Source organism: Gopherus evgoodei, chromosome 18 (assembly GCF_007399415.2).
Source record: "Gopherus evgoodei ecotype Sinaloan lineage chromosome 18, rGopEvg1_v1.p, whole genome shotgun sequence".
Lineage (NCBI taxonomy): Eukaryota > Metazoa > Chordata > Testudines > Testudinidae > Gopherus > Gopherus evgoodei.
In genome coordinates, this window is record NC_044339.1 from 19013730 (window position 1) to 19027234 (window position 13505).

General features: G+C 49.1%; 1 protein-coding gene across 1 annotated transcript in view; it reads left to right on the forward strand.

The window, feature by feature from the left end:
• The window catches only part of ARHGEF16 (Rho guanine nucleotide exchange factor 16), a 36138-nt gene extending 23179 nt beyond the window's left edge, over nt 1-12959 (forward strand). The window contains exons 9-15 of the mRNA XM_030537609.1: nt 66-140; nt 2306-2398; nt 3184-3341; nt 7351-7560; nt 8781-8854; nt 11216-11317; nt 12079-12959. Coding sequence (XP_030393469.1) covers nt 66-140; nt 2306-2398; nt 3184-3341; nt 7351-7560; nt 8781-8854; nt 11216-11317; nt 12079-12218 — 852 coding nt within the window. The 3' untranslated portion in view covers nt 12219-12959. The remainder of the gene's footprint in view (nt 1-65; nt 141-2305; nt 2399-3183; nt 3342-7350; nt 7561-8780; nt 8855-11215; nt 11318-12078) is intronic.
• The last annotated feature ends 546 nt before the right edge of the window (nt 12960-13505 follow it).

Sequence of the window (13505 nt, forward strand, 5' to 3'; positions counted from 1 at the left end):
GAGCAAAGCATTTTAAACTGACCTTTGTTTTGGAAGGATCCTCTAATGTTCTCTTCAACTTCCAGACGGTTTGTCAGAAAACCAACGTGTACAGCACAGCCTACGAAGCTGCCACCCAAGCCCTGAAAGCCATCAGCAAGGTGAGGCATCCCCTGGTTTGGAATGAAGAAAGAAGCTGTATGTATTGTCCAGTAGTAAACTGCAGGTGCTTCGCCTTGCTGCAGGACCACCCGCAGCGCTTACGTGATACACAGGAGACCTGATTCTTGGGGCTGCATGGGCTTCACAAGTCAGCCACATGAGTTACAGTTGTCTTTATCGTTTTGTTGTTCTACACATCTAGAGGCATCTGATCCCTTCTGGCAGTACTTCAACACTATAAATCAAAGAATTAGCCACCTCTTTCCCCCCTGCTCCAAGACAGGATTGTGATCATTCCTGGCATTAGTATTACAGTAACCTGTTCCACCCACTAAGAGGCTGCTGTGTTCTGGCCTCTCTGAACCAGAGATTGCGAGGGGCCCACCCGTGCATGATTTAAACACACTGAAGGGTAGCTCCCAGTGGAAGAGGTGCCCCTAGCACTATAGTCTAAAGTTACATACTATTGAGAGGGCATGCTCTCCGCTGTAATTAACAACTTGTATCACATTCCCTGTGGTCTATAAAGCAGTCGCCCTCAGAGAGCTGCTGAAATGGGACCTTCCACACATTGCGTCCCAGGATGGCTTTGAAGGGAGATGGACACAGCGGTGAAGTGCTCGAGATGAGAAGGGGGCAAAGCAGGCTGCCTTGCTCCTGAACAGCCAATGGTCTCTGATTAAGAAGGATCTGGTGGCTGGTGAGGGCCTTACAAGGATGCTCTAAGATGGCCCCCACTGCCATCAGGCTGAGGAGAGGAGGGGATAGTGAGTGGAGAGGGAAAGCCCATGCAGTGGAGAGTTTGACTAGTGTTTCTGAATCATATGGGCTCTAGGTTTGGGAGCAGAGGAGTGATCAGTCAAGCACCTGTAGCTGCTAGCTGTCCAGGACCGAGATGAGAGGCCAGCTGATCTGCAAGGATCCTAGTTTTCCATGATATGACCAAAATTCTCCAATTAAAAAAATAAAGATCTGTTGTTTTCCCACAGTTAAATTGAAACAGTGAACTTTAGTTTCCCTAGCCACAATATCTATAGGTATTAGCTGAGCACGATGTTTTAGTGATATTTACAATTTTAAGCAAATTCTAAGCCTACCAGTGCTATTAGTCATTATAATAGAATGATCCAGTCCCGGTGCAGCGTTTCTTTACAGTTATCGATGGCCCTGCTGTTTCAGCCTCTGGTTTTCGTTTTTCATTCAGTTTAAGTTTAAGTTTAAGTTTAGCACTTCCCATGTGTTCTACAATTGTCTGCCTTTGAATGTAATCTACAGCCTGGCTGCATGCAGTGTAGAACAGCACATTACCATCAATGTGAAATTTGTCTTTGCCAAACTCAGTGACACGGTCATTGGGGGTGATTTTTAAAGTTTCTGGCATCTGTTCATAACTTTAATTACTCGCATCCAGAGGCTGAAATGAAACTGGAGATGCATTAAAACACTAACCCCTATACACCATTGAGGAACCTCTACAGGTCGGAAGCAGCTTATTGGAGTATGTTTAGCTATGTAAATTTAAAGCACATTCAGAAATCAACCACAAGAGGGGGAGGTTACATGCATTGAATAAGTGACACTGGTCCTCTCAGTAAAATTTAGTTAATATACGTTTTTATTTTTTCACAAAATGCAAAAACTAAAAAATCTCTTTAAAAATGGCAAAATCTGCATTTTTCCATGGCAAATGGACTTCTAGGATCCCTGTTGATCAGGCATGTTTGGGTCGTGAAGTGGGGAGCAGGAAGGGTGGCCACTGCCTGTAATCACCCTTAAATCAGTTGAGTCCTAGGCAGTGTTGCCAAGAGCTGCATCGTGAGGGCAGGGGGAGGGAACTGCATTTATTTTGCTTTCCAGACAAAGAGAAAGAAAAGGCTGGAAAATCTTGGCGAGAGTAGGCAAAAATGGCCCAGCACTGCAAGCCTGTCATGGCTCCAGTGGAAAAGAAGGTGCCTTAAAAGGGGCAAAGGAATTCCTCTTCTAAACTTTTAAATCTCTGGTGCATATCTCCAACCCTCCCACCTCACTTCATGCTTCAGTTTAGTGGCAGTGAAGAACTCCAGGATGCCCACGAAGTCTGAGGCTTCCCAGCAACAATTGCATCCGCTGTGTAGAAAGAATTATCCTGATCCTCAGCTCGTGTTCTCTGTCTTTCTGCTTCTAGCTGGTTAAGAGATGCAATGAGGGAGCCAACACGATGGAGAGGACCGAGCAGATGTACACGCTTCAGAAACAGCTGGAGTTCGGAAAGATCAAGGTGAGGAGTCCTCTGACTTGAAATGTGCCCTGGACGTCTCTTCTTATGCTTGGCAGTGATGGCAGCTTTTTCAATGCTTGCCAGATTGGCAAAGGTATTTAGGCACCTAGCGAGATTTACTAAAATACCTGAGTGAGTTAGGTACCTAACTCGTATTAAAAATCCATCAGTTTCTTAAGAGTTACATTGTTGCTGTTGTTTAAAACAAGAACTTTGTTCACTCAAATCAACCAGTCTCCCTCAAAAGCTGTTTATCCAGCTGTCTTTTTTTTACCAGCGTTTAAAATTGAAGATGCCAACTGTTAACACCCGATATTGGATTTCTGTGCTTTTTGCCAAGAGCATGTCAACCTGGTGGCACTCCCTACACACTACCAGTCAGGAGATTGGAACAGAAGGGTGGTACTAATTACTTTAAGAACTGCTATGCATTAAAAGAATTTCTTTTGAGGCCAGTCCCCCTGGTGGGAGGAGCAAAAGAAATGAAGAGTTACTGTTGTCACTCTACATGGTCTCTTGTTCTAACAGGAAACTCCTTCAGTACTAGCTAACTGAGGGCCAGATTTTCAGAATTGCTCAGTGCCCAAGTTAAGTCCAGATTTTCCAAAGAGCCCAGCTCACTGCACCTCCCATTGCTCAAAATCGTGGCGCTCAACATCTGGCCTTAGAATGGCTGTGTAGTTCTCCATTGACAGTGCGATAGGGGACCTTTGGTGATCACGTCACTCTTCTTTTACTGTTGCGATTAGATCCCAAAATCAACTAAATTTCTTGTTTTGTTGCAGCCTTTCCCACTGATTTCGGCTTCCCGCTGGCTGCTGAAAAGAGGGGAGCTCTCCCTGTCCCATTCAGAAGACGCTAGTATCTTCCGCAAAGGCTTTGGCCGGACTAACTGCTACCTTTTTCTGTTTAATGACGTCTTGATTGTAACCAAGAAGAAAAGGTAAGGGAGGATATTTATGGTCTGTTTCTTGTTGAAATTGTAGGAAGAGACTTTTTCAGATGGGTTGACATTGACCTTTGCAATTGACTCACCTGAAACAGTCCGTAGCACTGAGGGTGCATTACCTAGAGGTAAGTTACTATCTAATGAATGTCTGTGTATTTACAAAGCTAGAGCCCTAGTGGACCAGGTGGTTGAGAAGAATGGCAGTGAGATGTGGAGCATTCGCACCCGTCACCAGTTTGAATGCATTCCGTAGTGAGCGCAGTTGGCCGTCTGATTGTGGTTTGATGCCTGTGAAGTTAAGCAAGTTGGTGCCCTTGCCCCCAGCTCCTACACAATGGGTGTCCTTAAAAACAAAACAAAACAAACCCCTCCCAGTTGGCACTCCCTAGGTGCTATTGTTAATCTCAGCAGAGAAGCCAGGGACTGAATGGGTCACTTCCCCCTCGTGCTGAGATGTTTCCTCCGGGGTGGGAGCCAGGGCTGACTCTAGGTTTTTTGCCACCCCAAGCAAAAAAATTATTGGCTGCCCTCCACCTCAGCCCTGGGCTGCCCCCTCACCTCCAGCTGGTCTGGCACTGTCAGAGTCGAGATAAACAGTGGGGCTCCTGGTCCGGGCCTCAGCCCAGGGTCCCTCCAGCCAGGGCTCCCACCTCCAGGACCAGCCAGGACTCGGGAGGGCAGAACCGGGGGACTGCCCTGGCAGGGGCCTGAGGAGCCGGGGCAAGGTAGCTCCAGAGGGAGTGGAGCCCTGGAGAGTGGGAGGGGGCCTCGCACGGTAACGCCCCGCCATCTATGGCCCCACTGCTGCTTCTGGTCGCCCCTCCGCAGTACCTGGGCCGCTCAAGCTGCTTCGCCCAGCCACGGCTGCGGCAGTGGGGGGCAGCCGCCCTGCTGCATCTGCAGGTGGCTCTGTGTGCCCCCCGGGGTGGCCCCTAGCCCAAGTGTCCCCCACTCAGAGCCTGCCCGGCCCAGCTACAAGGTGCGGGGGCGCCCTGGGGGAGCAGCGCCCATGCACGAGGCGCTGCTGCTGCCAGGGTTGGCTCTAGGCTTTTACCGCCAGAGGAGCCAAAAAAAAAAACACGGCTGGAATGCTGCCCCTGCCAACGTGCTTGGTTTGCTGGTGCCTAGAGCTGGTCGTGGTTGGGGCCCATTGCGAGTAGAGTTGGGCAGATTTTTTTTTGTTAGGCAAGTCTAAATGTTTCGTTTCAGCCAGCTCAAAATACTTTAATGTTTCACTTTAAAACAGCGGTGTATTTTGATTCAGCTAATTTAAAAAACACAAATGGAAAAGCACCTGAAGACGACGACCCAAAACACAAAACTGGGAAGGGGGGAAATCATTTCAGGTTAAACAAAACGTTTAGTTTGACCCGAGACAAAGCATATAAAGAAAAAAAAATAATAATTTTGGGTCCAATGCAACTGAATATTTTTCTCTGGATTTTTTTTTCAGTTCAGCCCCTGAACCAAAAAAGAGGTGATTCTCTCAGCAGGTTACTGGTTGGGGGTGAGGTGGGTAGAAACTTGTTCCTGTCCCGCTGGGTAAGAAGTGGCTCTACCCTCCAGTGCTGTCATTTGAGCTTTTCTGATCAGTGTTAGAGGCAAAAAAGGGCAAGAAGTGCATACGTTAAGTAAAGAAGTCATCCCTGTCCTTTTTATTCCTGAGGAGGAGGCAGCACCATAGCCTTTGTCCAAGACGCTCCTTAGCCTGCAGCTGTGAAGCTCTCCCCTTAAACATTCTGTTAAAACTATTGATCTTTGACCAAATCCTTTGCTTACAAGTCATCAAAGAGGAGCAATTTAGATACACAAATTAACCCCATTGTGATGGACCTTTTGCTGGAACCTATTGCTTCCAGCTATTTGGGAGCACTAACAATGGGCAGTGAAACCAGCCTGATGGAGCTGGCATCCACTGTGGGCCAGGCTGGGGGGGGTGGGGCTGTGTTGACCCAAGATTTGAGCAGAGCATACAATGTCCAGAAGAGGTGAGGGAGGAGGAGGAGGAAGACAATAGTCAGCCTTTGGAATTTAAAGTAGAAACATTTAAATAAAATATCTCCATTATTTTTTAGCTCCTAGAGCTGGAAGGGACCCTGAAAGGTCATTGAGTCCAGCCCCCTGCCTTCACTAGCAGGACCAAGTACTGATTTTGCCCCAGATCCCTAAGTGGCCCCCTCAAGGATTGAACTCACAACCCTGGGCTATCCACTGAGCTATCCCTGGATGTTTCTGTCTCTCCTGTTTCCTGGCCTTTAAAGTGTTTTGGGGTCCCTTTTTTGTCTGTCCAGTTCTGGAATCCTGTTGCTGCTGTCTGCTGTAGAAAGGTGAGGGTTGGATTTATATGGAAATAAGACACCACAGTCTGCTGCTAGAGGAGTTAAAGTGGACTACTCTCCCGAGTAATTACTAACGTGCACATGCTGAGGAGGCGAAATGCGAAGTCTCTCTCTGTGGGGAGGATCTCTCTGCAATTCTGCCCATCTCCATGGCTGTTTCAGCTCATTATGGGCCCTATGCACTCAAATGCTACATCAGTTCCCACAGTGGCTTGAGAAATTCACTATCCCAGAAAGAGAGGACACGATTAAATGTTCAGTTGGCAACTGAACTCTGGGTTGCCAGTAGCTAAAATCAAACCAGCCTCTGTCTCAAGCACTCTGCTATTGGCTCTAGGATATCGTGGGCTGTGATGGTCCGTGTTACAGTAGCATGTCAAGGGTCTGATCCAGACTGGCGCTGTACAGACACTTAGTAAAGGACAGCCCCTGCACCAAAGAGATTACAGCCTAAACAAGGCAGAGAGAGACATGAGTTGGCCCAGGTCATCCAGCAGGCTAGTGCCCTGTGCCCTGGCTAATGCTGCCTCTCAACAGGTATGGCTAGTTCTCTGGAAACATCTGCTCAGTGTGCAGCACCAATCAGAAAAAGCCAAAACAATGTTAGGAAGCTTTAGGAAAGGGGGAGAGATCAAATCTATCCTATTGCCTCTGTATAAATTCATTGTACACCCGCACCTTGAATATCGCATGCAGTTCTCGACACCCTGTCTCAAAACAGATGTATTAGAATTGGAAAAGGTACAGAAAAGGGCAACAAAAATGATTGGGGTATGGAACAGCTTCTGTGTGAGGAGAGATTAAAAAAATGGGGACTGTTCAGCTTGGAAAAGAGATGACTAAGGGGGGATAAGATAGAGGTCTGTGATATCATGACTGGTGTGGAGAAAGTGGATAAGGAGTTGTTGTTTACCCCTTCACATAACACAAGAACCAGGGGTCACCCAATGAAATGAACAGGCAGCAGGTTTAAAACAAAAGGAAGTATTTCTTCACACAACGCGCAATCAACCTGTGTATTGCCAGGGGATGTTGTGAAGGCCAAACGTATAACAGGGTTCAAAAAATAATTAGGTTCATGGAGGACAGTTCCATCAAGGGCTATTAGCCAAGATGGCAGGAGTGCAACACCTGCTAGACACTGGAAATGGATTATGGGGGTGGATCATTCACTGATTTCCCTGTTATGTTCATTCTCTCTGAAGTATTTGGTATTGGCCACTGTTGGAAGACAGGATACTGGGCTAGATGGACCTTTGGTCTGAGCAAGCGTGGCTGTCCTTCTGTTTTGAGTCCAACTCCAGCCAGTAGCAAAGGTTGGATAGGGGACTGGTACCAGTGCAGCTCTTCTGGTGTAATGGCATCTGCCCTTGAGGCTTCTGCCAGCACAGCTACCTTGGTCACGTATCACACTTCATCAGCCCCTGCTGTGCCAGCAGACGTCTGTAGGGGAGCCCAACGGCTGCACAAACCACTTGGCCTTGATGGGAGGTGAGTTAAAGAGCTAAGAAAAGGTCTGATGGAATAAGTAAGCTTTGTGTGTGTCCTGGTGTTTGCTGGGCCCTGGTAAACCGCATTCCCGTCCCTGGTGAGCGTGGCTCTGGCAGCGAGCAGCATGCCCAGCACTGGGAGGTTCTAATCCCGCTGCGCTGTGTTGTCTCCAGTGAGGAGAGCTACATGGTTACAGACTATGCCAAGCTGGATCAGATAACGGTGGAGAAAATTGAAAGCCCCGACGCTCCCTCGTCTCCCCCCGGGAAGCCAGGGTCAAGTGGTGGAACCCGCAGCCCATGTAGCGGCCACGCGTTTCGCGTGATCATGAAGAGGAACAGCGAAGGGAAGGAGGAGACGGTTGTGCTGTCAGCGGACTCTCCGTGAGTGTCGCTCTGTGGGCTTCTTCCTAAAAGTACAAGGGGGGGGGGGCTGTGAATTTTTTTCCCCCTGCATATTGTGTGGGTGGGTGGTTTTTTTTTGTTTTTTAAATGCGTGCTCGCACGTGCTCTCTGTCTCTCTCTCTCAATTTTTTCAAGATGGGGCGGGGAACATGGTTAAAAATGTGTAACAGGTTATTATGTGTTACACCAGTGCCTGATTTTTTTATAGCACATGAATAAATACATTAGAAAGGCCACCAAAACCTCTCCTCTCCCATAGCACAGAAATCAGGTGTGCCTTAACTCTTCCCTATTTGTCTTCTGCAAAATGCTGACCTCTGCAGAGAACGCAGTCGCTAACTCATTTCCTAAGGTCTCCAGCATTGCTTCCCCCCTCCCCCCGCCCCTTTGGAATCTCTAGACCATCAGCTGCGGCCTCCTTTTAGCTTTCTCTTTTATCCTTGTCACCTGCCTTTCCCTTTACCCTCCTGCCATAAGTAACTTCCATTTGCTGCTTTAAATCCTGTTCTCTCTTACGGAGGCTTGTCTTGCTCTTTCACTTCCTGCTGTTCTTAAGTCAAAATGGCATATAGAGTCTTCCTCTGGGAAGCCCCATTAGCTTGACCAGATCAGCCTTCATCCGTTCTACTAGATCCTGTTTCACAAGAAGTGACAGTTGTTTTGGGGATCCCCAAACTTTTGCCTCTGATCCTGGGTATATAGTTCAGCCATCTCCACCATTTTAGTGTCTCGCCTTATTTTTTTTCATTAATGTATGAAAGTCCTATAGCTATAGGGTGACCAGATGTCCCGATTTTATAGGGACAGTCCTGATAGTTGAGGCTTTTTCTTATATAGAAGCCTATTATCCCCCACCCCAGCCTGATTTTTCACATTTGCCGTCTGGTCACTCTATATAGATACTCAGCAAACTTCTATACTGCTTCTGCTTCAAAGCTACATCTCTCCGTTCCCTCTGGTTTTCAACCTGCAGAGAAGAAAGTCCAGACCCACTTCATAGCGATTAGAGTATTTATTTAAAGTTGTGTCTTTCAGATGTTTGGCCCTTTTGGGAGAGGGTTGCTGGAATTTACCACGTGCAGGAGACCAGTATTTCTTTCTTATCTACAGCCTGGCAGAACCCTTTGGTTATAGTGTAAGGTTTTTCCACGCTTGTCACCTGCACATAACAAGGTCTTTAACTCTTTCCTCTTGGACAGGAGTGACCGGGCTCGCTGGATCACTGCTCTGATGCACAGAGAAAACAAAACAGATGACATGGCTCGAAAAGGAGGTAAAGCTTTATTGATAGTCATTAAGGTTTATTTTTAACGTCTGTAGCTTGCACAATGATGTCTGTTAATTATTTACGACTCTACGCAGTTAAGGACTGTAAAGCTCTCTTTCCAAAGGTCAAAGTCTCTGGTTGGCAAGTTTGTGACTCCAGGGGATTCGCTTGTGCTGTGGATGTGCATGTATTAAAGGCTCTAGTTAATTCTCCTGTTGGGAGACCCATTCTAATCTGTCGCGTGTTCTCCTGCTACCAGCATTTGCCTCCCATGAAGATATCAGACCTTTTACTCAGTATCTGCAGTTAACTCTGAATCTGTCCCTTTACGCTTCTGTCATTGGCTTGTGAGCTTCTTATAAAGGTGGAGCTGGATGCTGATTAAGGGAGAGGAAACTGTTCTAGTTGGAGGAGGAATGCTCTTCCGAACAGAATAAGAGAAAAAGAGACTTTTGCTCCCTCTGCTGGCTCTGCCTCAGCAGCTGCTAACTCGCCTGGTCCTGTGACTCCGAAATCAGTTCATGTCTGGGAATACACCAGGAAGTGAACAAAAAAGTCATTCATTCCAAGCTCTGCAGAAATGGAAGAAGGGGGGATATCTGCCGGACGAAAAGCTCACAACTGATCAAATAGAAATAAAGCTTCTTTCTCCAACTTCTGTTTAGCCCACTGGCTGTGTGCACTGTCTGTGGAGCTCGTAATCCAGATGGTGGCAATTAATTTATTTGATTGTTATGAATCTAGCATTGCCAGCCCAAGGTGTAGAAAAGTTATGTCAGGGCCCCAAGCAAATCCTGAGACTGTCGTAAAGATCATAGGATTTAAAAAAAAAAAAATGCTGGGGGCGGGGGGTTTTCACCACTTCCTGGTTTCTGAGTTTTTAGTGTTAACTCGGATCCTGTTTTCAGGCTTTTCTCCACAACCATAAGGGCTAATAACTTTTTAAATGAAAACTCAGACTCTCTGCTAATCACATGACTCCAGGAGCTGGGGCCTTCAGATCCCCTTCCCATCTCCCATTCCCCAGGTATTGTGACACTTGTGATAAAATTGTGAGAGCTGGCAGCCTTGTGAATCACCTTCCCATAGACCCATAGCTCTGAACAGCCTGGGTAACAAACTCTCCACCAGGTGAAATCGACGAGAAGTCATGTCCAAAGTTTTGCCAGTAAGAGCAAAGGGTAGGACTAGAGCCCCTGGAAATGGGTACATTTTTGTTCAGCTGATATGGTTTGTGCCCTCTCCTGCCCACTCTGTTGCTTTGCTTTGAGATTTGCGATCAAATGATCTTAAAACCCAAATTTGCCACGTTTTGCCTGGTTTGGGGTCAAAACCATCAAGTTCCACAGGGCTCATCCCCAGTGTTCTGCCTACCATCCGTTGTAAGCATCACAGCTATTAAAAGGCCGTTCTCTGTAATCATTTAGCCATAGTGCAGTGGCACCTTTTAGGCTATATCCATGCTCTGAGCTAGTGCTGCGATTTCCCCTGCCTGCGTACCAGCATGCACACCGCTCTCTCTCCCTGTGGTCGTGTGAGTCCCCCGCAGTCGAGGCAGAGCTAGCCGAGCCATGCCGAGTCTGTACTCTCCTGAAACCAGTGGGTTTGTACTCTGCAGCTCAGCCATGCCTCTCCTGCCACTGCTGCTACAGTGCTGACTGACCCTCCCCTAGCTTGCTGAGAGCTAGCGCCTGTAGGTGAGCAGGGGAATCGCCCCCTGGCTCGTAGTGAGACGTGGAGCCTGCCCCGGGAGCTTGCAGTTGAACCCAGATGGAACAGCTCTGGACAGAGGGGGGCAGAGCACAGATGCAGAGCAGAGTAGGAGGCACTTCTGGCAAGCGTGGGTGTACTGAGGGATCGGAGCAGAGCGTTAGGCTGCCCCAATGGCTGGAGAACAGTGCAAGGGAGGATGTGACATGGAGACTGGGTTGGGGAGCCCACGGGGAGGGGGGTATGGGAGGAACAAGAGCAGAGATGTGGGTGGAGTAAGCAGCACCTTGAAGCTGGTGCCTGAGTGCTTAGCTTGAATGGTTGTGGGGGCCATGACTGGAACCTCAGTCTGCTCTGCACTTGCCCATCTGCCATGGGCCATAATCCCAGTCGCTCGGGTGGCACCTGCATCTCGGCACCGTTTTACAGCTCGTGAGCGAAGGCCGTCTGTCTTGGGCCTCCTGTCACTTGGGAGCCTGCAGTGATGCAGCAGGGCCTGTCTGGTCTGTGACCAGCCCTCTCCCTTCTACTTGTGACGGTAGCTCTGAGTGTTTGGCTGTCAGGTCCAGTTGAGCCATAGCGTCATCCGGCGTTTTGTCCAGTCACGCTGCACTTTTCGTTTCATTCAGTCTCTGCATTCTCTCTCTCCCCCGACAGAGCTGAGGCAGGTGGAGATAATCAGGCCCTACTTGGCTAAACAGGCGGATGAGATTTCCCTGCAGCAGGCGGATGTCGTCTTGGTCCTCGGCGAAGAGGATGGTAAGTGATTTGGCAAGACTGAGGTAACAAGCAGAGGAGGAAGAGTGGTCTGGAAGATAGAGCAGGGGACTTGGAGGCAGGAGTCCTGAGTGCTGGGAAAGGGAGTGTGATCTCGGGGGAGATGGGAGCCTAATCTGTGCTCTGAAAAGATGCCTCCTACTTTTTGGCACAGGTTTCCCTGGGCTCAGGTCCTGATGCTGCTGTAACACCATTTGACCTTCCCTTCACCACGTCGGTCCCATGGGGAGAATGGCTTCCCCCGTGGAGGCGTTGTGGGAAGTGCTTTGAGGGCTGGGGATGGCAGGTGCTGCCGAGTTACCCAGTGAATGTGCCGGGACTATATAGGAGCTGTCTGGAGCAGCAGTCGGACGTCCACGTGAATCCATAGCAGTCTGTGTCATTTGCAGTCATGATTAGAGCTGGCCAGAAACTTTCTGATGAAACGGTTTCATTTTGGGTTGGATGCTCTGTCGTGGACTCCGAGGCAGGGCTCTGTTGGACAGCTGGGCAGACTGTCGGGGAGTCCAGGCTTCCAGTGTCCGGAACTCCAGGGCATCTCCACGTGCGGGGAACCCCACGGTCCCTGCTATGGAGCTGGGAGCCTGGAAGTGCCGGTCAAGCCAGAGCAGCATCTTCCAGGCCCTGGGCAGTTCATGACGGGCTGGTGTCCTGAAGCAGGGGGGTTGGAGCAGACTGTGTGTGTTCACCGTGTGGGTGTTCTCCTTTTCCCGTCTGACTGAGAGCTTCACTCCCTCTCTTAGGCTGGTACTTGGGCGAGAGGCTGCGAGATGGTGAGAGAGGCTGGTTTCCCCAGTCGTGCGCTCAGCCCATCACCAACCGCAACGCTGTGGAGAGCAACGTCCGCCGCATGGAGCGACTGCGGATAGAGACGGACGTGTGAGTCCCAGGCCCGGGCGGAATGTCCTTTCTCCGGAATGAGCCAGTTATAAGGCCACGAGCTGCAGCCCTGCAAGCTGGCTGGTCCTACAGACCATTGAGGAGAAGAACGTCTGTGGTCCAGACCCGCCGGTGCCCTCAGTGTCTCTCCCATGCAGCTGATCTTCGGAGCTAACGCCATTTCCCTTCCTTTCAAGGAAACGCTCTCTAGAAGAACTAACTTGACTCGGACCTGAGCGCTTTGTGCAGAGAGAGGGATTGTGTAATCTCTTTGCATGCACTCAGGATGTGTCATCTCTCTGAAGACTTCAGCAATCCTAGGAGCTACTTCACATCATCTGATCTACCCTGGCTTCTCATACGCCGCTGGATGGTTTTCTAATATCAGCTGGAATTTGCTGCAAGGAATTTAAAGCTATGGCTTCTTGCTTTTGAGATCCAACCCAGAGACTTCCCTGAAAGACTCACGTGGAGCTGGGGCTCTCGTTAGGTATTTCAGTTTGGGTGCCACTGTCTCCAGTTCACCTGTATTCTCTCTCTGCCATCACCTATTGCTCTCAGTCCTGGGGCAAGCACTTGTCGGGGATCCTAGCTGAACATGCAGCAGGTCAGTTAGAGGGCTTCTTTGCAGCCGCCGTATTGCGGGGAGCACGTCCAGGTGTGGTTTTGATAAACGTGTATCTATAAAATGGATATTTTTTCCTTTGTTACTGATTTGAATAGTCTGTCCTCATTTTCAACAGAGGGTTAGCTGCCTTTGTCTGTCTGGCTCTGCGTTGGCTGACGTGTTGAGGGGGGCTCTGCTGATGACGTGCCCTGAGCCACTGAAAGTCTGAGCTTCATCCAAACCAGAGATGGCTGCTTCTGTGATTCTGCATCCATGCAGAGGGTGAACCTTCACAGCTGGGGGCTTGGGGACGAAGGAGGGTGGGCAGCGAGTGCTCTCGGGCGTTCTTAACATTAACTATAAGCGTAGGAGAAACTACCCAGCTCTCTGTGTGCACCCTGCACGAGAGGTTTGGGATTTGTCCTGCCGCGTTTTTCTAAGTTCAGAAAGCCCAGCTGAGTCTTAGACAGTGGGGAGTGGTCACCGAGACAGATTTGATTCTCCAGGCTCCACGTTCCCAGAGTCTCAGAGGGGGTACGAACCCTCCACGGAGTAATTGGTGCGATGACAACAGGTCACTTACGTGGGGAAACTTGTGGATTTTCAGCTGGCATCGGTCTTGGGCTGAATGTTGCGGGAGGAGGATGCATTTTCCAGGAGGCTTTAAGGCCGTTTAAGTCAGGC